Source organism: Talpa europaea (assembly GCF_964194135.1).
Source record: "Talpa europaea genome assembly, chromosome: 15".
In the NCBI taxonomy this organism is placed as follows: Eukaryota; Metazoa; Chordata; class Mammalia; order Eulipotyphla; family Talpidae; genus Talpa; species Talpa europaea.
The window spans coordinates 55,600,852-55,627,235 of NC_140083.1; the positions used below are offsets into that span (position 1 = coordinate 55,600,852).

Below are 26,384 nucleotides of genomic sequence, written 5' to 3' on the forward strand. Positions count from 1 at the left end.
TAAAATGAAAATACTGGTTGACTTAAGATGACATGAAAGGTTTTTTCCTCCTTTTTCCAAAAAAAAGTAATGTGTTTTCTATGAAAATAAATAGGCATGGTGCTAAATATAAAATTTAGAGCTTCCAGTATATCTTTTTTTCTGCAGGCCATGATATACAATAAAATCCTTAGACTCTCAACATCTAATTTATCCATGGGTGAGATGACCCTGGGACAGATCAATAACTTGGTTGCCATAGAAACCAATCAACTCATGTGGTTCTTATTCCTGTGCCCCAATCTGTGGGCTATGCCGGTTCAGGTAGGTCAATATATGTTAAGATTCCCATATACAGAGGAAATAAAACATAAGGAGTATAAGATACTTTATTTAGTAAGAGGTAAACTTTGTGACTGGACTAATAATATTGTTAATAATATTGAGGAACCAAGGACAGTAGCTATTCTGTCCTCACATTATGATGCTGTCCCCTCCTTCCCATCCCCACTGCCCTGAAAAGCTAGTATTAGTCCAAGAGCACATGCACTATCCAGTGGGTGGGTTGGTGATGTGGTGGGTGACATTTTAAAGCAAAAAGGTCATGTCCTTTTAAAAACATGAAGACTGCTTTAGAAGTTCACAGGCATCTAAGGACCACTCGTGACTTCATGCAGCAAATGGGTTTGACAGCAAATCTGTGCTTGCACAGATCATCATGCTAAAAATAATCTACTACTTTGCTTTCCCCAAATAAATCACAGTAAAACTCAACTGTCATAGTTATGTCGACATGCAAATAAGCAATGTAACCATGAAGAAATGCTCCATTTTCATGAAAAAGTAACTCCTTTCATGCAGGGTTCTCCCTCTGCACCCCCATTCATTTTCTCATCCCCTGTTTTCTCCTTCTTAGATCATCATGGGAGTGATTCTGCTCTATAATTTACTTGGATCCAGCGCATTGGTCGGGGCTGCTGTCATCGTGCTGCTGGCCCCAATTCAGTACTTCATTGCTACAAAACTGGCGGAGGCTCAAAAGAGCACTCTTGTAAGTCACTTCTTCTGGAAACTTGATTAGGAAAACCTCGTGATGCTGTTTTATTTTTGAATACATAGGAAATCTGTGCATCCCACTCAGGGTGATTTGGACATCATTAGGTTTCATTTTGCTTCTTAGGCTGCGAATGTGTTTTCTGTGTTACAGGAACAATATCTGAAAATGGATTTGAAAGTTAAGACTCTATCTTAGAATCAAAATAGCAGAATCACCATTCCTGATGTTCATAAGGATAATGGGGTGATGAGACTTTGGATCTGCTAACTTGCTTGCTTCAAGAATATACTGAGGTGTATTTGGAGGCCGTTGGCTATCAGTTCTTGACATGGGGAAAACAGAGCAAGGAGGGAGTGAGGGTTCAGGTCTGGCATTTCTGAAATTAAAGTTGCCTAGGGTTGAGTCAGAATACATGGGGATCAATGGAATTGATTGTTTTTGTTTTTGTTTTTTTTGATTTAGGTGACATTGGTTTAGAGCTCTGTGTGTGATCTGGAGGTACAGGCTCACTCCCTTCAGGTGCTGGGATCACACCACACCCACCACCAGGGTGCCTGTAGTCCTTCACCATAGTCTATTGTGCTCCTTCCCCACTTTGCCCTCTCCACCTTCCTCCCCCACCATGGAAGCCTCAATTTTATAGTCCAATTTCTAGGGTTATTAGTTTGGTTTTGTCTGACCCTTTGTTTTGTTTCTCTGTATTCCACATATAAGTAAAACCACCTGCTATTTTTCTTTTTTCCTTCTGACTTATTTCACTTACATTATCCCTTCCAGTTCCAGCCATGTCTTCACAGATGGCAAGAATTCATCTGTTATTGTAGCTGAGTAGTGTCGCATCATGATGCTGTCCTTAATCTACTCATCTGTCTTTGGCACTAAGGTTGTTTCCACAGATTGGCTATTGTAAATAGTGCTGCAGTGAACACAGGAGTGCACATATCCCTTTGAATTAGTGTATTTGCGTTCCTCGGGTCGATACCTAGAAGGGGAATTGTTAAATTTTATGACAGATCAATATTTACTATTTTGAAAAACCTCCATGCTGTTTCCCATAGCAGCTGAACCAGCCTCCATTCCTACCCATGTATCCTGCAACTCTCAGTGGTAGCTTTCTGGCTGCATATATTCATGGTCAACTTGGCAAGGCAGAAAAAGCCCAATTATTGACACTTGCTGGCTTCAATTTACCATGAAATCATTTTATTTGAGCAAAAATTGGCTGCTTTTAAAGAAATATTTGCAAATAATACAATTGTTGACAGCATGTTTAGAAATAAAGTTTGATTAAAGATGAGCAAGACTATAAATCAGGCGTAAAATGTAGGGACTTCGCCACTGATGGAATTGTTTTCCAAGCTGGTGTTCCTGCTGTGACAAGCAAGTTGCATGTCACGCAAGTGGTTTTTATCACTTGTTTTTCTGCTGCTCTGGGTGCACTTACTCATTCTTCCTGCCTGAGCCATCTACTCCCTTGCTCCAGGACACGCATACTGAAAGGTATGGAAGAGGGCATAGTCAGAACTGGCTCTCCCCAGACATCTGTCTTTCATTGAGCTGCTCAGGCTGTATTGATGCATCCACTTAGCACTCATTCAACAGGCATCTACAACCCCAAAGAGATAAAAATGTGAATGAAAACCAGGATACTGGCTGCTCTTGTTTCCTCCTATCTGCCTTTTGACTACTCTGCCTCTCCTTTTGCTAATTCACAGGTCTTGTGGTACCTTCTTAGTAATTCTAATGAAATTTTTGGTGGTGGAAGAAGCTGAAGCAGTTGACTAGCTGATATGTTGTATCTTCTGCAAATCTCTCTGCAGTCAATCCAACTGGCTAGTCTTCTGTGCATCTAAATTAAGCCTTGAAGAAGAGGTTAGGCGGAAGTATGTCGAAATATCTGGGAATTAAAGAGGATAGGCTTGGTTTCAATAATTGTATTTTATGAAGGTGCACTGTGAACACACCAACTGCAGCCTCCCATTCCCAAATATAATGCAAACTCATTTTTCTTAAATTCATTGTTTCCCTTCTATGAAAGATGATGCTGAAGGGAGAATAAAGTGATATGAGCCTTGGAAGTATGTTCATCATTTTCCTGAATGTATATATATTTAATATATAGTATATATTTATATTACATATAATACATTAATAATGTAAGTATTATACATATGATCTGCAGACAGTATTCAAAGATATAATAGGAATCTTTTATTTAAATGAAAGCAACAGAGACATAAAAGTTTAGGCGGATAGAACTTTGATGCCAACTCATCAACCTATCTTTTTAAAGGTGGAGCATGAAGCACAGAGTTTAACAACTTGTCCCTGGAATCTCCCAGCCAAAGTTAGAGGCAGAGCCAGGCAGAAGTCGGAAGCTCCTCAGTCTTGGTGCTGCCCCTGGTCCTGCCCTCTGAGTCACTTGGATGAAGAATGCATTGTTTTTCATTCCTCTACTTTTTTATTTTTTTTTAAGGATTATTCTACTGAGAGGCTGAAGAAGACAAATGAAATATTGAAAGGCATCAAACTACTCAAGTTGTATGCCTGGGAGCACATTTTCTGCAAAAGTGTGGAAGAAACAAGAATGAAAGAACTGTCCAGTCTCAAAACCTTTGCTCTCTACACATCACTCTCCAGTAAGTGCCCATGGCTCTAGAGACCCCAAAACACATGTGGTCTTTCACTTTAGATGCTGAACAATGAAACATTCTTGTTGTCAAAGGAAACCGATTTACAGTTCTACATGGGGGCTGTCCAGTAGCCACCAGCCACATGAGGTTGTTCAAGTTTAAAGAACAGGGTTAGCACAATAGCATCAAGTAGACCAGAATTCCATGCCTTACAAGTTGTGTGTCCTTCCCAGGCCACTTAACATCTGAAGTCTTTGGGGTTTGTTTTTTTAATTTTTTTTTAATCTGTAAAATGGTCTCAATGATGGTTGTCAGACTTGTAATTGAAACCCTCTTCCCAGGTAATATTTGGATGAATAGTTGTTTTTCAGAAAACTTTGACTTGTTTAAATGAGCTTGACTGTATTACTCTTGATGTTCTCCGAAGAGCCTGGAGAATGACCTCTTGTCTTACCTATCTCTTCTGGAATATATGACATTGTGTTTTCTCCAGCATGGTTGAAATGCCCTTTTTTTCCTAGTTGTAGGAGGAAAAATACTGTCAGCATTTCCAGATGAAAGAAGCCAAATGACACTCAACAAAAAAATTCCCAATTTATTTTCAAGAACTTTTAAATACAGAGCACTGTTATCCTCACTGTAATGTGTAGAAAGCAATTGTTAAAAAATGCAAAGTGGTTTTTTCTCAAAGAGTGATTGATGAAGTACTTTCAAGGATAATGAGTTTATGTTAGTACAAGTTTTATGAACTTAGTCAAACTACTCCCACTAATATTTGATTTAATTTGTGTGTCAGTTTTGCTCATCTCTGTTCTTCCCAAGACTTTCAAGAACTTACAGTTTTATGTATTGTTGCCTCTTGAATTCTAAACTACTTTAATTCTTAGTGATTATAAACACGTCTCATATGAAATAGATGTGGAAAAATATTTGGCTTATATCGTGCATTGATTCTATCCCTAATGCTGATGCATTGGAAGTGAGATAGAAAGGACATTTGTCTTCAAGCTGGTAATATGATGTCAAAATGCTGGAATATGGAATAATTGATATCCACTGGCTCATGCAGTAGTCTTCAAAGCTGGTACTTTACATTACAGTCCCCACTTCAGTGGACTGAAATTCTCCTAGTGAGGATGGATCATCCAGAAATGATAATGATGATGATGATTACAGTGATGAAGTGGAGATAGTCAATTATTATCAGAAGTGACTTTTCATGTGTTAGCTCATTTAATCCTCACAACTGCCCAATGATTTAGAGTCTTACTCTATTTTTTTTAAGAAAAAAAATTTTTAAAGATTTATTTATTCATGCATATAAGGCCGGGGTACAGGCCAGATTCGCAGGAGGGTGAGAGCATTCACCAGAGACAGAGCGGGGAGCAGAACAGGCAGACTGACTGAAATACACTGCTAAGGGGATCAGTAGGCAAGACAGGAGAGGTCTGCCGTGCCATGTGGGACCCTTGCCTGCCAGCTGGGATTGAACTTGTGCTGCAGAGGCTGCACACAACTTCACAGTGCTGCGTTCAACCGCCTGCACCACGAGAGGAGGCCCACTAACTTTATTTTAGAAATTAAAAGATTGAGGTGGAAAACTTAAACTTGAACTACCCCCAGATCATGTAGCTACTGAATGGCAAACTGGGCTGTTAAACCAGTTTGTCAGTCTCCAGACAGGAGGTTTGGGTTGGATTAGGAAGTCAAATACAAAAGGAAAGAGAATAGAGGAGTCCTTACTAGAGGAGAAGAACCACAGGCCAGGAAGGTAAAAATGCAGAGTCATGTATTCTGACAGCAGCCATTGTCAATTCCATGATGTTAAGTTCCAATTAGACTCCCACCCTTTCAGGTCTTATGATTTAGTTCAGTACAATGTTCTTGGGGCTTCAGGGCTTAAAAGTTTGAAATTTGAGAATAGAACTGGCTCTAACTCCCACTCTGTCACTTCATAATAGCATAGCTTAGGTAGGTCAAGTTGCTTCTATCCTGCAAGACTCCTGTTTCGTCATCTGTAACATGAGCTCATAATAATATCTATCATGTTGGGTTATAGAAAAGACTAAAATAGATAATGAATACAAATGATGATTGACTCTGCTCCAGGCATTATATCAAATGCTTCATACCCGTTGTCATGTATAAAGCCAGTGACACAATAACCTCCCGCGCTCAGTTTTCTCATCTAAAAATTGCTGTAATAATGATCATATCTATACCACAGATAGACTGTCAGAATCAAATGAGGCAAGGAATACGACACTTCTTAGTGACTGGGAAAATATTTTATGAGTAGTATTTGTCGAACTCCCTGAGAAGACAAAAACGAACAAAGTCTACTGCAGCATACCGGTCGTATGGGGTCTTAGAGGGCAAGCTGACCTGAAATGAAATCTTCAGCAACTTGTTAGCTCTTCAGCCCGGGTCAGTGGCAGTCTCAGTTTCCTCATCATATATGAATGGGATGTATTAATAGCACCCTGGGTGGTTAAATAAGAATGTCTGTAAAGTGTTCAGGAAATTACTTGAAAATACAAAATGTCCTCAGTCAATAGTATCTGAAAATACTGAAAAGAAAACCAGCAGCACAAGTGCTAGCAGAGTGGAGAACTAGCTGAGTGAACACAGTTGGTCCTTCCTATCAGCATATTCTGCATATGATGGCTGTTTGCAGAATCCGTGGAACCCATGCATGTGGAGGATGGACTATACGGAACTTGAGTATCAGGGATTTTGGTGTCTGGGAGGTTCTGAAACCAGTTTCCCCTAGATACCAAGGGACAATTGCAGTTGCATTTTTGGGGGGTCAAAAATTGTACCTGTATTTTTAATTATGCAGGGGTTGCACCCCAGCTCCCTTGATGTTCAAGGGCCAACTTTGTGTGTTTTATTTTTTAATTTTTTAAAAGATTTAATTATTGATGCATACAAGTGGGGTGCAAGCCAGAGGTGGGGGGGGTGAGAGGATTCACCAGAGGCAGAGTGGGGAGCAGAATAGGCAGATCTACAGAAATACACTGCTGAGGGGAGCAGTGGGTGAGACAGGAGAGGTCTGCTGCACCATGTGGGTAGCTCCCTGGCTTGGGATCAAACATGTGCTGCAGTGGCTGTGGATAGCTTCAGAGTGCTGTGTCTTAACCCCTTGCACCACCAGGGAGGTCCCTGTTTGTTTGTATTTTTAATTAAAATAACAGTTATCAAGAAGTGATTGCTTATTTAAAGATGAAGAATATAAAATGAGTTCTACTTGTTGACAAGGGGAAGATTTAAAAATACACTTAGAAAATAGTGACAAGAGCTAAAGAAAGGAGGCAAGCATGGCTTCTCCTCTGCTATTAAGAAGCTCAGATCAATGTTGGGGTTCCCAGTACCTCACAGAAATCCAGGTTTGATAACAGCCACACCTGGACCTACAGAAGCACAAGCTGATTCTGTGGACAGTGGCGAGAGCAGGCGAATCGTGGATTGTAAGAAATGATGGCATTTCTGCATGGACTCACTCCTGAGTGGTGAGAACTTGATTTCAGCTCGTGTTTTGCCATTGCCTTGCTCTGTTACTGACAATTTGCTGTGTTAATATTTTGTTAAATTTTTGTACTCATGTCATCAACCTGGCTTTTATCCTTCTGAGACTTGCAAATACTAGTATCTGAGCCTAAAGCGTGAGTTTTTCTTGTTTCGGTTACACATGCTTCTATCATCAAATGACAGCAGTAAATTCCTGGAGAGGTAGTTAAAGAAACAGAAGGTTCAGGATATAAAGTTATTTTATGAAGCGAAAGGTGCTCTATAGGTGAAAATTAGTATCACTGCTAGAAAGAGAAATTGAGTGATGTCAAATGCTTGTTTTGAATCTGGTAATAAAATTGGTAGTAACCTAATTTTCATGTATTTGAGTTAGTTGAGTGAACCAAACAAAATGTAGACAGTTAATACTATTGAATGAAGACTTATTAAATTCTAATAATGTGCATCACCAAAGAATTATCTGAATTTTGACTGTTTGTAACATTTCAGTTAAAAAAAAAGAAAAAGAAAAAGAAAAAGATCTTCTGGTTAAGACTAATGTGTGGGAAATCATACTACTGTGAAGGAGCAAATACCTACTGGGGAACTGTTTGTGGCCTCCCGACAAAGTGTTATCTAATGTACTGGGTCCTTCCTGTCTTCAAGAAAAGCGAAAGTAATAATAGATGATTAATTAAAGTTACTGGAAATGTTTCACAGTTCAATGAAACTAATGTATTTAATTTCTTTCCACAGTTTTCATGAATGCAGCAATTCCCATAGCAGCTGTTCTTGCTGTAAGACATTTTTTCTTACTTTTAGAAATGGAACTAAGTCAGTATGTAGAAGTGATTTATGAAGAAGAATGTGTGGGTGGTAATGTATAGGTCCTCTCTTATGCCAGCTTTCTCTTTGTGTTCTCCACTGCTGTGCTGCTCCTCTGGGGTTTTCAGAAGTGGCACCGTGGAAACGGTGCCCCAGATAATTCTTTGTTGTAAGGACTTGTTCTTTGAATTAGGTTGTTCAGCCACCTTTCTGACTTCTACCTCCTAGATCAGCAACCCCATAGTCACAACAATCCCAAACACCCTCTGCTATTGACTCCCTGTGCACTGAGGAACAAATTAATAGCAGTTGAGAACCAACTGGGTCTAACCTCCATAACCTGATTCCAATACATACTTACTGCAGAATGGGGCAGGGCTAAGATGGTAAGACAATGGGCTTTGGTGGAGGGTGTGGTGTGGTGACATACATTTAAGAGGTGCGAACCTACACCTCTAAATCATAAACAGTGTGGTAAATTAATGTTACCTCCATAAAAACATTAAAAATTCCATATAATGAAGTGAATGCAAAAGAATGATTTTAGCTATATTTATGTAAAAATGCATAGTTAAGGAAATATAGTTATGCAGACATATACACACATATATATAAATATAATTTCACATATTAATCTGTAACTTTCAGGAAGAAAAAATATTTTAGGGGAAAATTCATGTGAGAATTATATGAGAAAGAAGTTGCAGATACACAAACATTCCTCTCTAGTCAAGAAAATGACCAACAAAGTGGATATTATGTGTAACGTCAGGCACAGCTTAGCTGAAAATATGTATCAATAGACTAAAAAGCCAAAGATTTTTATAAGGATGAGAAGATTGGAGAGAGGAGTCTAATCTGTTTCAGCCAACTTTGTGGACCATGTGGGTGTCTGACCACAAGCAGAGTTGTCCAGTAGGCAAGACCATGTAGCAATCTGAAATTTCTATGGTAATATAAAACTGATTAAAACCCACCCACCATCTCCCAGAACTAGTACTATATTTAGAAATGTAAGATAGTCTGCATTGGCCACCAATATTGGCAGTTTGGGTAAAGACTCACATTAGGAACCCAGAAACAGTGGGGCGGTCCGTTTTTCCCTTAGAACATTCTGTGTTGGTTGGACAGAACGCGACTGGTGGTTACGAACTCCGAGTTCCCCTCACAGTTACACCTCCTACTCCATCATTTGACGGATCAGCTTCCTTATCTGTAGATAGAATCTGTTCTGTCCCATTCTGCCAGTTTCCTGCTAGGATGACATGTAAACCATTAAATACCAATAGCGAGAATTGTTTTACTTGGGGAGGATTTTGGATGAAGTCGTTGTTTTCATAGTTGCAGTGAACCTGCTGGCACTGCATGCTGTGTTAGGTATGTAAGGTTGAGGGGGGGCATTTGTGACACTTTCCCCAACTTTGTCTCAAGCAGTCTCTTGTTTATACAGACGTTTGTGACCCATGCGTATGCCAGTGGGAACCATCTAAAGCCAGCAGAGGCCTTTGCTTCCCTGTCCCTCTTCCACATCCTGGTCACGCCACTCTTCCTGCTCTCCACAGTGGTCAGGTTTGCAGTCAAAGCCATCATCAGGTAGGTGTGGGGATTCTGGAATTCTTTGCTCCATTTGAGAAATATTACCTGCTCCTAGTAGCACATTTGAAAAAGTTTTAAAAATTCTTCAGTGCCCAGATATAGCTATTATTAAAATCTCGATATGCTAACTTTCAGTGCTTTATTTCATGTAGAAATCATTTCTCTAAAAATTTTGAATTGCTATTTTGGCCCCTGATTTCACTTACTATTTTTACTATCTTCCCCTTACCGTGTCTACTATGTGATAGCTCATTGCTTAGAGGTAGTCTAATTTATTTAATGATTATGCTTCTATTGTGCATTTAGAATGTTTTCTCCCCATAAATATCAGTAATATTCATATCAACATATTTGTTTAAACTTTTCTCTGGCTATTTTCTTAAGTCAGACTTCTAGACATGGCGATGCTACTTGTAAAAGTAGGCACATTTCTAAGTTCCTTGATAAATGTGGCTGTTGCTTTCCTCTGAAAGAGTTGGTCAGAAGCTATACCCACTTTTAATATTTTTTATTAATATGGCCATCATGTTTTCCAAAGAAGTGTGCTAATTTAATTTATACTTGTGCCAAGGACAAAGAATGTCCACATAAACATATATTTATTGTTTTCATTTTATTTATTTTTTAAAGATTAATTTTTTATACAATAGCTGGGGTACAGGCCAGAGGTGTGGGAGGGTGAAGAGGACTCACCAGAGACAGAGAGTGGAGCAGAACAGGCAGACAGACTGAAAGCACTGCTGAGGGGAGCAGCAGGTGCTATAGGAGAGGTCTGCTGCGCCACATGGGAATCTCCCTGGCCGGCTGCTGTGCTCAACCTGCTGCACCACTGGGGAAGCCCCCTATAGTTTCAATTTTAGTTTAATCTGGGAAAAAGAGTTTTAGGTTTATTGTCTCTGTGAATGGAAAGATTTTGCTGGACCACTTAGTACTCTGCTTGTTTTAAATAAGCTGCTGTAGTGTTTCTCCCCAGTGTGGAAGTTATCTCAGACCCACACTGTGCAGCTATGACCACGTGCCCTTGTGTGATATAAAGGTCACCAAACTAGATGGCACACCACTCTGTGGGCTGTAGCCTCTCGTGTCCTATTCCCTGACAAACATGGCATCTTAAAGTAGCCTGTGGCTTTATTTTGCTCTCTTTGAAATCTTATCAAACCCCAGCATGTTTGATGGACAGTCATGATCAGATTTATATCTGGCCTTTGAAAAGAATGCCAAAATATAGCAGCCCTGAAGGAACATTGGAAGATTTGGGCCTTAAATGCCCAAAACCTGGTGTCACCATGGACAGGGACACGGGCCATGCCTTGGAAGGTCTTTTAAAATAAGATCATTTCCCCCATGTTGTGTATGACTAAGAAAACTGGTTTTTAATATTCACAATGCAGACTCTCCAGTTTGCGGTGGAAGTTTATATTGGCTTAACTAAGGCTTAATACCAAATAACATTACTGTGCACAGACAGGGCCTTATTATTAACTGAGTTCAGATTGGTGATAGCAAAACCATAACATGATTTCCATCCTGTCCGGCAAACTGCGTTGTCAGTAACTGTTTCTGGAACTGTTAGCATTTAAAGCTCAGGCCCTCTGACCTCATCTCCTTCATTTCTTTTCATATTATTCTGCTTCTGAAGCACTTGTGCAGATCACTGCTTGATTTTTGTAGCACTACTTCCAAATTAGGCAGTGCTCTGGAAGAGACACTCCTTCAAACAATAAAATTGAGAAATGGCCAAAGTCTGCTATTTTGGTCCTTATTTTCATTTTCCCCATTTACTAGCTGTCCCTCTCATAGTTACACTTTTAATTGAACTTAGGCTCTGCGCCACAAGTGGAGGTAGAAAGCAATCGAATCACTTGTGAAAGATAATTCTGAACTCAGATCACCAAGCATCAAAAAGACCTGATTTGAAAAAGCAAAAAAGTGTTAAAAGCCTAGGGGTGTCCCCCAAGTCCACAGCACAGCCATTCTGCTGTAGTAATTCCTAGTAAAGTTTTGAAGGTGGGTCATTTTGCCTGTGTATTTCTGCAAAGCACTTTCTTTTCCTGGCATCCCAGAAAGCAGTCATTTGCCAGTTTGATAAAGACCAGTCTGTTGGCAGGGCTCAGCTCCAGATTTCCCCAGCCACAGGCCAGCTAGAATCAGCTTTTGAAAACACACTTCTTGAATGTGAATTTCAGTAGATGAAATTCATAGATGACTAGTCCACCAAGATGACCAGGCCTTTTTCCCACCACAGGCTGGTTCTATGAACCCTGGATGAGTGTTTCCCAGGACAACTGGGCTTGGCATTTTCTTCTGTGTCTGGGAACCTGTGACCAGTTTCTCTTGCCAGTTGGCCCATAGTGAGCTGAGCAGCCTGTTTATAATTGGAGACTGCACAGCTGGTTTTGAAGCCTCCTCTTGAGGACTCTAGTGCTCATGAGCTCCTAGCTGCACTCTTAAATGCATTTGGAAGTTTTGTGAGTTAGAATAGTTCCAGACTTGTGCTGCCTGGACTTGGAAGATACTTATAATCTTCTCTATTGAAGGAAAATTCCATGTCATGTAAAAGTCCCTGCTGGAGGAACATTCTAGGCTTTCTTTTAAAAATGCTTATTTCAGTGCAATGGAACAAGGATAGTCTCTTCAATATGGTGCTGGTAAAAATGGACTGCTACATGCAAAAGAATGAAACTAGACTATTACCTCACACTATACATAAAAACCAGCTCAAAATGGGTAAAAGACTTGAATGTAAGACCTGAAACCTTAAAATACATAGAAGAAAACATAGGCAACACCCCATAACATACGCCTCAGAAACATCTTTGTTGAGGACTTTTGGACTTTGTTGATTCTAGAAGCAAAGAAAATGAAGGAAAAGATAAACATCTGGGACTACATCAAACTAAAAGAGACAATAACCAAAATGAAGAGACATCCTACCGATTGGGAGAAATTATTTGCACTCCACACAACTGATAAGGGAGTGATCACAAAGATATACAAAAAGCTCACATGATTCAACAAAAACAAAGCAAACAGCCCAGTCAAAAAATGGGCAGAAGAGCTATAAAGACACTAATCCAAAAAAGGAAATGCAAATAGCCAACAGGCATATGAAAAAATTTAACATCCCTTATAATCAAGGAAATGCAAGTCAAAACCAGAATGAGATACCACCTCACTCCAGCGAGAAAGGCCCAATTCAAGATGACTGGAAATCACAAATATTGGTGAGGATGTGGAGTTTAAAAAAGGAACCCTCTTATACTGCTGGTGGGAATATAAACTGGTCCAACCAGTATGGAAAGCTGTGTGGAGGTTCCTCAAATTACTAAAAATGGTGCTTCCGTATGACCCAGCAATTCTGTTCTTAGGAATCTACCCAAAAGACACAGAAACATTAATTCAGAAGGATACCTACACTCCTATGTTTACGGCAGCACTATAATAGCTAAGACATGGAAACAACCTAATTGCCCAAAAACAGATGAACAGATCAAGAAAATGTGAGAGATATATATGCAATGGAATACTACTTAATGATCAAAAAAGATAAACTCATGCCATTCACAGTAACATGGATGGGGCTGGACGGGATTATTCTTTGTGAAATAAGTCAGAAGGAAAAAGAAAATTATTGGATGGTTTCACTTATAGGAGGAATATGGGGAAACTGAAGAAAGGGTCAGGAAAAAAGACAAAACTATTTTGTTTTATAGATCCAAGAGTTACAGCAGGGGAGGGAGAGAGGTCAAAACAGGGGTGGGAGGAGCACAAGGGACCATAGTGATGGTGCACTAGTAATATGGTGGTATGAGACTATACCTGAGGGGAGAAGTCAAACATTCTGCAAAAATGAACAATGATGTAAGGGAAAAAAAAATACAACCTGAAAAAAAAATGCTGATTTCAGCCAGAATCATCTTGGTGTGGTGGTCAGTGGGTGGAGCAACATGTAGACACATAAGGTAAAAGAAAGAGACCATTACTGTTCAGTTTATCTCTGCACACCACTTGAGTTTTCTCAATATTTTATGATGATGTGTTCCAATATATGTGTGTAAAACAAAGCAAGATGATTAAGGAAAATCACAACCATCTAACATATAAAAACACTTGAATTGATATTTTTTACAATACTGCCTTCGCCATTTTGCTTTGTTTGTAAGGAAATCAGTTTTTCTGGAGAAAAGTGTAAGTTGATATGTTGTATCCTTTATAAAGAAATTGAGTTTAGCTTTCTGGTATTTGATGTATAATGCAATATCTATGTCCAAAGATGTTATTTGCCAAGAGAAAAATGTGTAAATCGAATCCCCTGATTTGTTGGAAAATAACTCTTTTTTCTCATGTCCCTCCCCAAGGAATGTATGCTTGGCTGGTCTGCTACAGTTCCCTTCAGTCAAATAAATTGTTACTGATGGTTATCACATAGCAGGCTTGCACTATGGTGGTTTACAAAAACTTCCTAGTTGCTCTAAGCCCAGCATGCTGACAGCTACATCAGTTATCCTGGTTGTTATAGCACCTGTCCCAGGTAGTCAAGCTGTGTGAAAACACCCAAGGTGACACTAGACAGTGAAAATGTAACATGTGTAGCTAAAATCTCTGATACTTTGTGATTCACATAAACAAAAGGGGAATTAGTAAAACAGGGAACTATATAAGTGCAGCAGAGCAGAGCAGATTGGTTGCAGTGAGACTGTCCCTGCATTCAGATCCTGGCACAGGATTTCTTATTCAACCTCAACCATAATTTATTCTTGTTCAACCTCAACCATAATTTATGTTTCTGTAACTCAGCTGCCTTACTTGTAATGTTGAGGAGCACAGTCATAGCCCTGCATATGGTGATGGAAAGAATTCAGCAAGATTAATATGTGAAAAGTGTCCAGCACATGGCTAAATATTTTAGGTCTTTCAAAAACCCCCATTTTAATCACTGGCCCTATTTTGCTAATCTCCATTCCTACTTAAGAGAGTTCTCTTCTTGGGGTGGACACACTTTTACTGACACCCAAGGTGCATGGCTGTGCTTTAGGAATGTAAAGATGAAGGGCAGAGTGACATCCACAAGGAGTCCACAGCCCAGCTGGAGAGACCAGGATGGGAAATGAATTATGTTGCGATAGCACTGACTGGGAATTCCAGGGGTGGGGGATGATGGTCGCTTGTCAAGAGAAAACGCAGTTTGGCCCCTGAAGGCCTAAAGGAGGTGATGACTCTTTCAAAGGCTCTTGAAGGAGAAGTGGAAGTTGGCCAATTGAAGAAAAGAGGAAACAGGTTGTATCTGAGTGGGCAGCATATGAGGGGAATGGGTTAGTGAGCTGGTGCCACCTCTCCGATAAATCCAGGGCACTAAATCATTGAATGTAACAAGAGGAAGACTCTGATGAAGGTGGAGGGTAAAATCTTGGGGAGGCTGCTAATGATGCTGGAAGTGAAAGGTGCACCACTCATTATCTTAAGGAGCTGATTGTCACATGACAGATGTAAACATTTATTGGATAGCCCCATTGGCATGTTGGGAATTACCTCATCCTTGGTGAGGATTCATGCATTTTAATCCATAGTTCTTTTGCCTATGTGATTTCTGAACAGAAAATGCTTTTTCTATTACCCATGTATTCATTTGCTGGACGTTCCTTGAAGAATTATGACGTTATATTTTTGGAATTGGGCTAGATTCTGAAGAAGAGAATATTTGCTTTGCAAGAGTTTGCAGTCTAGTGGGGGAGAGACAGGAACAAAAAATTGATAAAATGGAGTGCAGGGGACCCTCAGCGAGAGAGCACAGAATGATTGGGACAGGGGAGGGGGACAGGCTAGTATTGGGGCCCTGTGATGTTTGTCATATTGCAGTACCCAAGTGGGATGAGGAGAAGGGGGAAAAAAGTTCTCCCTTTGCCTCGGTTATGCTCAAGGCCATCAGCTTCCTGAGGTTCATCAAGGGCGGGATGCATTAATTCCCCTAAGAGAATAAGATTTTTATGTGTACTAGAAAGTGACATGGAGAATTTACTTCAATGTCTGAATCACAGGGTTTATTTCTTCTTGGATTTATTCAGCAAACATTCATTGTGTGCAAGGAGCTGGGGAGAGGTTTACACAAATGACCTGTCCCTTGCTCCTCTTTATGCATAGAGGCCAGGAGGTGGTTTCAGAGGTGTTCTGTAGACAAAATTGTGTGCTCCTTCAAGTCCACCCTTTGCAAAACAGGAGCAGAATGACCATTATGAGCAAAATAGGAGAGACAGCAGAGCTGCTGCTTACAAGGAAAGAGATACCATTTTATTTATCAAATATTTATTTTATATATACATAGAAGGAAATATAGGGGAAACACTACATGACATGCACATCAAAGACATCTTTACAGACACATCACCCAAAGCAGTGATAGTGAAGGCAAAGATAAACAGCTGGGACTACATCAAATTAAAGAGCTTCTGCACAGCAAAAGAGACAATAACAAAAACAAAGAGAAACCCCACTGACTGGGAGAACATTTTTGCACACAACACTAATGATAAAGGACTGATCACAAAAATATGCAAAGAGCTGATGAGACTCAACAAAAACAAAGAAAATAATCCAGCCAAAAAATGGGCAGAAGAGCTAAAAAGAAACTTCTCTGAAGAGGAAATGCAAATGGCCAACAAGCATATGAAAAAATGTTCAACATCACTTGTAATCAGGGAAATGCAAATCAAAACTACAATGAGATACCATCTTACACCAGCGAGAATGGCACATATTAAAAAACTAGCAACAACAAATGTTGGCGAGGGTGTGGAGAAAAAGGAACTCTCCTGCACTGCTGGTGGGAGTGCAAACTGGTCCAACCACCATGGAGAGCTGTGTGGAGATTTCTTGAACTACTAAACATAGAGCTTCCATCTGATCCAGCAATTCCACTCCTAGGTATTTACCCAAATGACACAGAAACAGTAATTCCAAAGGGCACCTGTACGCCTATGTTTATAGCAGCACTATTTTCAATAGCTAAGCTATGGAAACAACCCAAATGCCCAAAAATACATGACTGGATCAAGAAGATGTGGTACATATACACAGTGGAATATTACTCAGCAATCAAAAAAGATAAACACATGCAGTTTGCAGCAACATGGATGGAGCTAGAAGGAATCATGCTCAGTGAAATAAGTCAGAAAGAAAAAGAAAAATACCAGATGGTCTCACTCATAGCAGGAATTTAGAAAACCTAAATAAGAGACCAGGAAAAAGACTAATCAATGCAAAGTAATAATCAAAATCAACAAGCAACTATAAACCAGAGACACACGGGTGGGGGGGGATTAGGGAGGGGAGGGGAGAGGAAGAACTAGAGTCAAATTAAGGGGGGGGTGCAATTGTATGGGGGATATAACCAAAATGAAAATGCATACATTGCACAAAGATGAAAAATGATGTAAGATATATATAAAATAAAATATTTAAAAAATGTTTATTTTATATATATTTCACATCATTGTTCATTTTTGTACAATGTTTGATTTTTCCCTTCAGATGTAATCTCCTTAAAATTTCCACCAAGTCACTTGTGAACCATCACCATAGTCTCTTGTACTTTTCCTGCCCCTGTTTTAACCCTTCCCCCCATCAAATGTCTCTGATTTATAGTGGTCTAATTTTGTCCTCCCCCATCCCTTATTTGGTTTCCCTATATTTCTCCTATAAGTTAAACCACTTGATATTTCCCTTTTTCCTTTGGACTTATTTCAACAGCATAATCCCTTCCAGCTCCATTCATGTTGCTGCAAATAGCATGAGTTTATCTTTTAGGATTGTTGAATAGTATTCCATTGTTAATATACCACACCTTCTTGATCCAGTCATCATTTTGGGCATTTAGGTTGTTTCCATTTCTTAGCTATTGTAATAGTGCTGCAATAAATATAAGAGTGCAGGTTTCCTTTCAAATTAATGTTTTTGTATCCTTTGGGTAGATTCCTAGGAGTGGAATTCCTAGATCATATATGGTAGCTCCATTTTTAGTAGTTTGAGGGTCCTCCGCACAGCTTTCCATAGTGGTTGGACCAATTTTCATCCCCACCAGCAGTACAGGAGAATTCCTTTTTCTCCACATCCTCCCAGACATTTGTTATTGCCAGTCTTCTTGATTTGGGCCATTTTCCCTGGAGTGAGGTGGTATCTCATTCTGGTTTTGACTTGCATTTCCTTGATTATAAGGGATGTTGAACATTTTTTCATATTCCTATTGGCCATTTGCATTTCCTCTTTGGAGCAGTGTCTTTTTAGCTCTGCTCATTTAGCTCTTCTGTTCATTTTCTGATTGGGTTGTTTGCTGAGTTGTTTGCTGGTTGTTTGCTGGGTTGTTTGTTGAGTCATCTGAGCTCTTTGTAGATATTTATGATCAGTCCCTTATCAGTTGTATGGGGTGCAAATAATTTCTCCCAATCAATAGGGCATCTATTCATTTTGGTTATTGTCTCTTTTGCTGTACAGAAGCTTCTTAAGTTTAATGTAGTCCCAGCTGTTTATATTTTCCTTCAATTTCTTTGCTTTGGGGGGTGAGTCTTTAAAAATGTTTCTGAGGTGTATGTCATGGAGTGTTTTGCCTATGTTTTCTTCTATGTATTTTATGGTTTCAGGTCTTGGCATTTCCATGCCTGTCTTTTAAGCCTGTGGGGTCAGGCTTTGCTTACAAAGACACACAAACAATAGCCCTCCTCTTTTTTTCCTTTTGGTTCTGAATAAGATCAACATAACAATAAAATATACCAGTTTAAGCCATTTTAAGTGTGCAGGTCAGTGGCATCAAGTTCATTCAAATCATTGGGCAACTGTGGCCTCTCTTCATCTCCAGAACTTTCTCATCATTCCGAATTGAAACTGTACTCACTGAACAATGTGCCCCAAATACTCACCTCCCAGCCCCTGGAAGGTACCACTGACTTTCTGTCTCTATGAACTTGGCTCTTCTGGGTGCCTCAGGTAAATGGCCTGATCCAGTGTATATATGTATTTGTGGGCCTGGCTTATTTTATTAGTGTGTCTTTTAGTTTCATCCATCTTGTCCCAATGCTTATATATTTGTAAGTTAAGAATCCAGAGTCCTGGGGTAACCTTTCTAGAAAACAGTAAAAAAATTAAACATAGAATCAGATTATGATACAGCACTAGTTCTTCTGGATATGTACCCTAAAGACCTGAAAGCAGGAACTGGCCTAATCCAGCCATGGAGTATAGTTTAGCCAAAGCTTTTCTTTTATAATTGTCTCCTCTATTTTCCTGTAAATGTGTTTGGAAGCTAATAGTTAAGACTATCCCAAAGGTTTATCTTCCCTTATGTTTACCGTGGGGTGGCGGGGGAGAGGAAGCAGTCTATGGCAGACAATGCTAAAGGGCTTGAAGATCATGGGCAACAACAGACTGAGTTTAATGTACTTCTCTTCATTTTATTGATCTGTCACAAAAATAAACCAGGCAGTCCTATCTGGGCACATTTCACTTGACTACCAGTTCAAATTGAGAAAAATAAAGCTTTTGCTTCAAATATCTATTTTCTAGTGTCCTATCAAAGTCTGTATTTGCTCGGTGGTTGATGCTGCACAAACTGAGCTGTTTGTCTACTTCCGGCATCCTAGCAAGTGAGAAGGAGCTCTTTGTCCCTTCGCTACTTCATAGCATTTTCTTCAGTGTATTCTTGTATTTATAGGAGAATGTTCTCAAGTCATGTTGCTGTTTCTTTACTGCTTTCTCTTTGCTCCTGATCCCATGACATTGGTGTGAAGAATGTGCAGTAGAGTGGTAGGTGGGCCAAGGAAGCCTGTGCCTAGCTGAGGACCCTATAGGGAAGGACATTTGCAGACTCTGCTGATGTGCTTCCGACATATCCTGGCCTCTTGTTCAAGCACATATATTGTTCCAGAAGGTCTTGGGTGGCACCTGAGGTTCTCTGATGCTAATAAACTCCAAGTGATGCTGATGCTGCAGATCTTTGGCAAACACATTTAGTAGTATATAGTATGCCAGGTTCAGAAAATATGTGGGATATAAAGTGATTAAACAAGTATCAATATGAACCCCAGGTGGGTATGCTAAATGCTTTCAGGCAGGTCACTGAACTTGACTGTGCCTGCTTCCCTCATCTGTGACATTAGACTAGCAAGAGGACTTCCCTCATTAGTGTCACTGTTTTGGACCATCCCCCTTCTGACTTCCTCCCCAACACTACTATCATTGACAGGGAATACAATTGCAGGGGAGAAAAAAAAGGAAAAGAAAGTTGGCTACAATCCCTTGATTCTGGCTCCCCTGAAATTTTTCTAGTTTTAGCCCTAGAAGTTCTGTGTCCCAGGAAGCCATCAGTCAGCTTAGGATGCTTGTCCTCTTTAGCTGAAGTCTCCATTGAGCTCTACAAGGGACACTCAGGGAGGCTTGCTTAACTTGAAGTGAGAGAGGAAAAGTTTGTTTCTTTGGGTAGAAATTCACCAATAGTGGTTTTCATTTATCCCTCCTTCTGTGTTTTAACCCTCCTTCTGTTGCTTGACTTTTTGCAGTGTTCAAAAACTAAATGAATTTCTCCTGAGTGACGAGATTGGTGATGACAGCTGGCGCGCTGCAGAAGGCTCAGCTCTTCCTTTTGAGTCGTGCAAGAAACACACGGGTCTTGTGAGTGCTTTTGCTCCCTCTGGAAGCTGTAACTGGGTGGATCTGTTTGGGTGGCGGCTGGGTGTGGTGGCAGCACATGTAGGGGGAGATCCTGTCCCTCTAAATCAGAAACAACACTGTAAGCCAACAGCAACATTGTTACCTCCACAAAATAAATAAAAATCTAAAAAACAGATATTCAGGCACCACTAAAAAAATCTCTAAAGGTAGGATCTGGGTCTGATAATAATGTTTTCTACCAAAAAAAAAGTGAACTGGTACAATTTGAGCAATTGTAAACTGTACTTACAACCTATATGAAGAAAAATTGCCACCTGCTCCTATAACAAATCTCTCAAGTCTCAAATCAATAAACAAAAGCTAAGCTTGTCCATTACAGATCATCAGTCATTACCCCAATGGAACAGCACATGTTTAATTCCAAGGAAAATAAGAGGTGGTCTCCCCCAAGCTTTGTGTAAAAATATTATAAAATAAGCTAACAAATCCAACATCCCATTCTTCTAATACTTTTTAGCTGTACTACATTTTAGTTTCAAAAGTGCTTTTTGGTGCATTGTGTCTTTGACTCAGTTAATAGATTACATCACCTATGTTTATTTTCCAGATGAATATGATGAGCTTGCATGCTTTATGGCTTGAATAAAGTAAACAGATTAGTATTAAGTGGCAGAGCCAGAATTAAAACCCAAGTCTTATAATCCTTAACCCAATTTATTCATCCATTAAGAAATATTATTACTCAATATTTACATCAAGCCTAGAAACACAGAATTAGTTTTTGTGGCAGTGGATATTTGAAGAAGTGAGCAAACTCTGTGAACACACTTTAGTTCAGAAAGACTTGCTGATAGGTTGGAGGGGGTGAATTAGAAAGAGGACTCCAGGATAAATCCTAGGTTATTGGCTTAACTGCTGGATAGGGGGTGAAGCCATCAACTTGAAATAGAGAGGCTGAGAAATAAGTAGGTTTGTATTGAGGTGGAATCAAGATGTGTGTATTGCACCTGATAATTTTCAGAAGTCAAGTCAGCACTGAAGATGTAAACCATTGAGCCATTAGTGATTAGATAATATTTAAATCAGTGGGACAGGATTATACCACTTTCTTGAAAGGTGTATCTGAAAAATTCTGAAGAAAGTCTTTCAACTTAATATGTATATTTCCTAACAGTAAAGATGAAAGAAGTTTTTCTGAAATGAGTCACATTATAACTTATTATTAGTTACTAATGTTATCATTAGAGAAAAAGAGGAATGTATTTATCATCCATGTAACCAAATAAGGTTGCACATGCTCTCTCCTAAGTGGAGTTGATTGAAGCTGAGCAAGCCTCTCCCAGGTAGTCAATTCATATTAAATCTTTAATACATCATGTTTAAAACTAAAAATAGTTAAGATGAGGACTTTTGTCTGAAGAGGAACTACCATCCAGGCTTATGTAGATACTGAGTAATGATGTCTCCAAATGCTGGTTCACCAGTGTATGGACAGGAATCCACAGATGTGGGCACATGACAATGTCTGCACTTTGTGGCAGGAGGAAAGTCAGGCATTTGATTAGAACCAGCCTTAGATCATTAGATGCTACAAAGAATTCTGTAGATCATCTGTGAGAGATGTGGTTTGAAAGAGGTGACCTCAAGGAAAAAGGATAGAGCAGGACAAGTTTGTGGAGTAAGGGAAATCAGAAGAATCTTTGGTATGAGAGATTGGTATGAGAGGAGGGGTAGAAGAAAAATTGAACTGAGGAAAGATTTTTGAAAGGACATGCCCTTCAAATGCATCCAATATCTTGATGGTTATTGGAACCAGACTGGACTTCTGATGTCCTCAAGGTCATTCATCACTGCTGAGGGTCCAAACCACAAATGACAACCTTTTTAAAATGGAGTGAAAAAAAAAGCTGTGTATTTGAAATGGAAATCTTAAGATGCTATGTATTCTATAAAAGCTGAGAGTTAAGTGGTTTTGGCTGTAGCATTTCCATGGAGAATTAGTGACATTCTAGAGCCAAAGTCTCTTCAAATTATATCTACAGAACTCCAACTCAAATGTCTGTCAACACATGTCTGCCTCCCACCCTCTCCTTAGTTTTGTGAAGAACATGAAGTCATTCCTTTTGGACCTTTGGGAGCAATACTACTGTAGCATTAAAGACTCTAGACAGTGAGTTTATGTGTAGGTGTAGACCTGTCTTGAGTGGAAACTATGCTTAGCTAAAAGGGTAGTTATTTTCTACCACATCTCATGCAGTGGCCTTCAAGGGGTCATCTGGGAGGACTCTGCAAAGAAAATCAAAACTCAAATAAAATTTCATGAACCTTCTATTACCTTCTTCAATTAAAAATGCATTAGATATTTTCTATGTGATAGAACCAGTGTTATCTATGTGATAGAACTAGTTCTTCTCCATGGCTTTTTAATCTGTGTATTGATTTGCATGACAATTGCTACTTGATAGCTTGATGTTCTGGTTATACACAATTGATGGATATTGGAAGAACCATATCTCATTTGGATTAAATTACTGATTACTCCAGAACATGCTTCATTCCCATACTGGAAATCCATAATTTTTAAAAAAGTTAAACCTGCAAATTCTAGACCCAAAAGAGTATAATTACAAAAATTTAAGTTTGAAGTGTATTACTATTTTGGCTTCATAGGATGTATTGGTATTTAAGTGAACTTTGACATAAATACTTGCTCACTTGATTTATGGGACAAATAGAGGTTCACAGAGCTGAATTTTCTACCTTCTCTAAATGACAAATTTCTAGTTAAGACCTTGTCTTAGTTGACTTTAAGTATGGAAGACTAGCCAACCTCAGCCTGCATTGCCTTTATTGTGGATGCTTTAGGACTTTGACTAGGAACAGCCCTTGCCATTTAGGGGAGACTGTTTCATTCTACAGTGCTTATGGATCTCCTTATGAAAAACTCTGAAGAAAATAATGTAGATCTCCATGTTTTTCTCACTCCAGAATGGATCCCTGAGTGATATAAATATGTCACATTCCAAGTCCTCGTGCTTTTGAAAGGGATCAAAAATATGTTGAGACATTCACAAAGCCCAGTGACCTAACTGGTAGACTCTACTTTAACCTGAGTTAGTCTGCTTGATTTTTTCCATAACACAGTTTTATATTGCCTGGGAATATTCTTCCATATAACTGGAGAAAGAATCTCCAAAACTCACTTTAGGACTTGATCCATTAACATCCATCATTTGCAAGTATTACATATTCAGCTTGTGCATTTGCTTGAAGATATAGCTTAATACTTTTTATTACTATTTGCTGGCTTTTGAGAAGACATCGAAATAATGAAAATAGGTCATTCACATCACTTGCTTATTTTCTGGGAATTTAAGTAAGAAGTAGCAATGTGAGTTCTGTAAAGCTTCAACTTGTGTTCTTTTCCATTTGGGATGCAGCAGCCGAAAACTATAAACAGGAAGCATCCTGGGCGATATCACCTGGACAGCTATGAGCAATCAACACGGCGCCTGCGTCCTATGGAGACAGAGGATGTTGCAATAAAGGTTATCTTAGTTCCTGTGTTCTCACATGAGTAGAAATATTTATGTTATTATATATGGTGAATTTCTGCAAATGTGGCCAAGATTGGGTCTTTAAAGTCTTTTCACAGTGATTGCTAATGCTTGCAACATTAAAAATACATATTCTGATGAGTTTATTCTTTTCACACATTCTCACCTCCTAGCCAGTCTTGCTGCAGCAGCATGTCTTCCTAGCAGGAGAAGGAGCCTTCTTGTATGTGTTAGAAGCTAGTGTCTAATGTATTTCTTCTGGTTCTCATACATTCATCTACCAAGCAAATAGATTTATTGAGAACACAATATTATAATCAATTTTTTTAAGGAAATAAGTTAGAGAGCAGTGTCTTCAACCTGGGGAGTTCGAAACCAGGACTCCTTGCATTCACCCATCTTGTCTGCACTGCCTCTGACCTCATTTCAAACTCTGCTTTTTGTACCTTCCCCAGTCCCGGCTGCTGAGGTGGAACCCAGGGTGTGGACTGACCATTGGGATAAATCCCAGGGAGGGGTTAATGCCATGCAGGGACTGGAACAGACATCAAGCAGCCAGGGGCTTCAGGACGCAGTGCTCCCAGAGCCCTGGAAACTAGCTCTTTTAGGAAAGTAGCTTCATCTGCTGCTCTGGTCTGCCCTGCTCCCTGCGCTTGCCAGCCTGGTCAAAAGGAGGGGGTCTCAGTGGGATGTAGAGCAGAGCCAAAGGCTACATGGAATTCTTCTCTTTTCTCATATTTCTTGATGTAATACCTGCCCCTCAGTATGCTTAGAAATTGGAGCAATGGTGTATGTAATAGGGTAATGCTTGCCCCACCACTGCCATTCATTTGCTGTGTGACTTCTGGGCAGATTGATTGCCTCTATGGGCCATGGTTTGCCCATTTTAAAGTGGGGATGCTATTTTGGGATGGTGTTTTGAGGATACGATGACATGTCAGCTGTGAATTTTAAAGAGCTTTAGTGATACTTTGGTTATACATTAGGATCACCTAGAAAGCTTTGCTTTCAAGATAGATAGGTAGAATAGATAGGCAGATGGATGGATAGATGGGTAGAGAGAAATAAATCTATTCCCTACCTGTCTGTCTATGACCGTGGACTCACCTTTTGAAATACTAGTAGTTCTGTAGGCAATTATAGTGTGAAGTATTAGGCTATGAAAAAGTAAGGAATAAGAGACTAGAAAGGGTGTATACTCTTCTCAGTTATGCCTGAATAATGACTTTATTATCAGTGACTAAAAATACATGATCAAAATTTTATTTTATTTTATTTTAAAGATTTATTTATACAAGCACTGGGTACAGTCAGAAGCGTGGGAGGATGAGAGAATTCACCAGAGTCAGAGTGGGGAACGGAACAGGCAGACCGACAAAATACACTGCTGAGGGGAGCAGCGGGCGGCAGGAGAGGTCTGTGCGCCATGTGGGACCCTTGCCCAGCGGCCGGGGATCGAACTGGCGCTGCAGAGGCTGAGGGCAGCTTCGCAACCCAGCGCACAACCGCTGTGCCACCTAAATAACATTTTCTATTTTGTATACTAAATCTAAAAATTGCCTTTTCCATGTGATTTATGAAATTTTATTTTAATGTAGAAAAGGCCATCATGATTTTTCCCCCAAAATTGATCATGTACCAAAAAACCCACAAAAACCTCCAAACCAACATGGCCTAGACTCAGCTATCCCTCGGAGAGGCTGCTACAGTTTCAGGCTCACCTTTGAGCTCAAATAAATGTTTAATTCAGGATGGAAATTCCCAAATCAGTAATAACTCATCTTCTTGACATATTTTTTAAAATTGTGAAATTACAATATACTGACAGAGGGCTACATAAACCTTCTGAATCCCATTGAATGTAAACATGAACCCCTACTCAACCACTACCACGTAAAGAGCACAACCTGCTCCCCAGAAGAAACCCCCAAAGCACACACTTGCTGCTCTTCCTCATACCTCCCCTGAGATACAATCTCCATCCTGATTGTTATAGTCACCATTTCTTTTATTATACATGGCTCTATATGGCCCCCAAAAAACTTACTTTAGTTTTAAGCATAAATATATGTGTTTACCTTCTTTGGTTCAACACTGTCTATTGAATTCATCCATGTTGCTCACCCATGCTCCCTGCTCTGTCATGTTCCATTGTGCAAAAGTATCACCATGCACGCGTGTGTCTTATGTTGGACAGGGTTGTGTTGTTACGCAGCTTGGAGCTATTGTGAGCAATAGCTGAGTCAGTCTTTGCTTCATTCTCTGACCCAGATAGTAGCAGACCTTCCTCACGTGGCTCTGTCAATAGTAACAGGTGTTCATTTGATCCACCTTCTCACTAGTACTGCCAATATTTTGCCAAAGTGTATGTGGTGTGCTGGGGGAGGTGCGGTGAAATCACACTGTGGCTTCTGTTGACACTGGTTTCTGCTGAGGTGAAGCATCTCTTCCTATATATGTATCACCATTTGTGTTTGGGATCCTCTTTGTGACTCATCTGGTTCTTTGACCCTACCTTATGAAAAAAAAGTCTGGATACTGGTTCTTTGGCAGTTCTATATGTTAAAAAATTCT

At 39.7% G+C, this 26,384-nt stretch overlaps 1 protein-coding gene across 10 annotated transcripts in view; it reads left to right on the plus strand.

Annotated features, from left to right (window-relative positions):
* Positions 1-26,384, plus strand: part of ABCC9 (ATP binding cassette subfamily C member 9) — a gene marked incomplete at its 3' end in the record, with an annotated part of 106,915 nt that overhangs the window by 20,963 nt on the left and 59,568 nt on the right. For 9 of the 10 annotated variants that reach the window (XM_084255498.1, XM_084255493.1, XM_084255500.1 and 6 more), the window contains exons 8-14: positions 148-303; positions 896-1,030; positions 3,513-3,675; positions 7,936-7,976; positions 9,455-9,597; positions 20,142-20,253; positions 23,694-23,801. In XM_084255498.1, coding sequence (XP_084111624.1) covers positions 148-303; positions 896-1,030; positions 3,513-3,675; positions 7,936-7,976; positions 9,455-9,597; positions 20,142-20,253; positions 23,694-23,801 — 858 coding nt within the window. The remainder of the gene's footprint in view (positions 1-147; positions 304-895; positions 1,031-3,512; positions 3,676-7,935; positions 7,977-9,454; positions 9,598-20,141; positions 20,254-23,693; positions 23,802-26,384) is intronic. The other variant, XM_084255494.1, reaches the window with a different exon arrangement.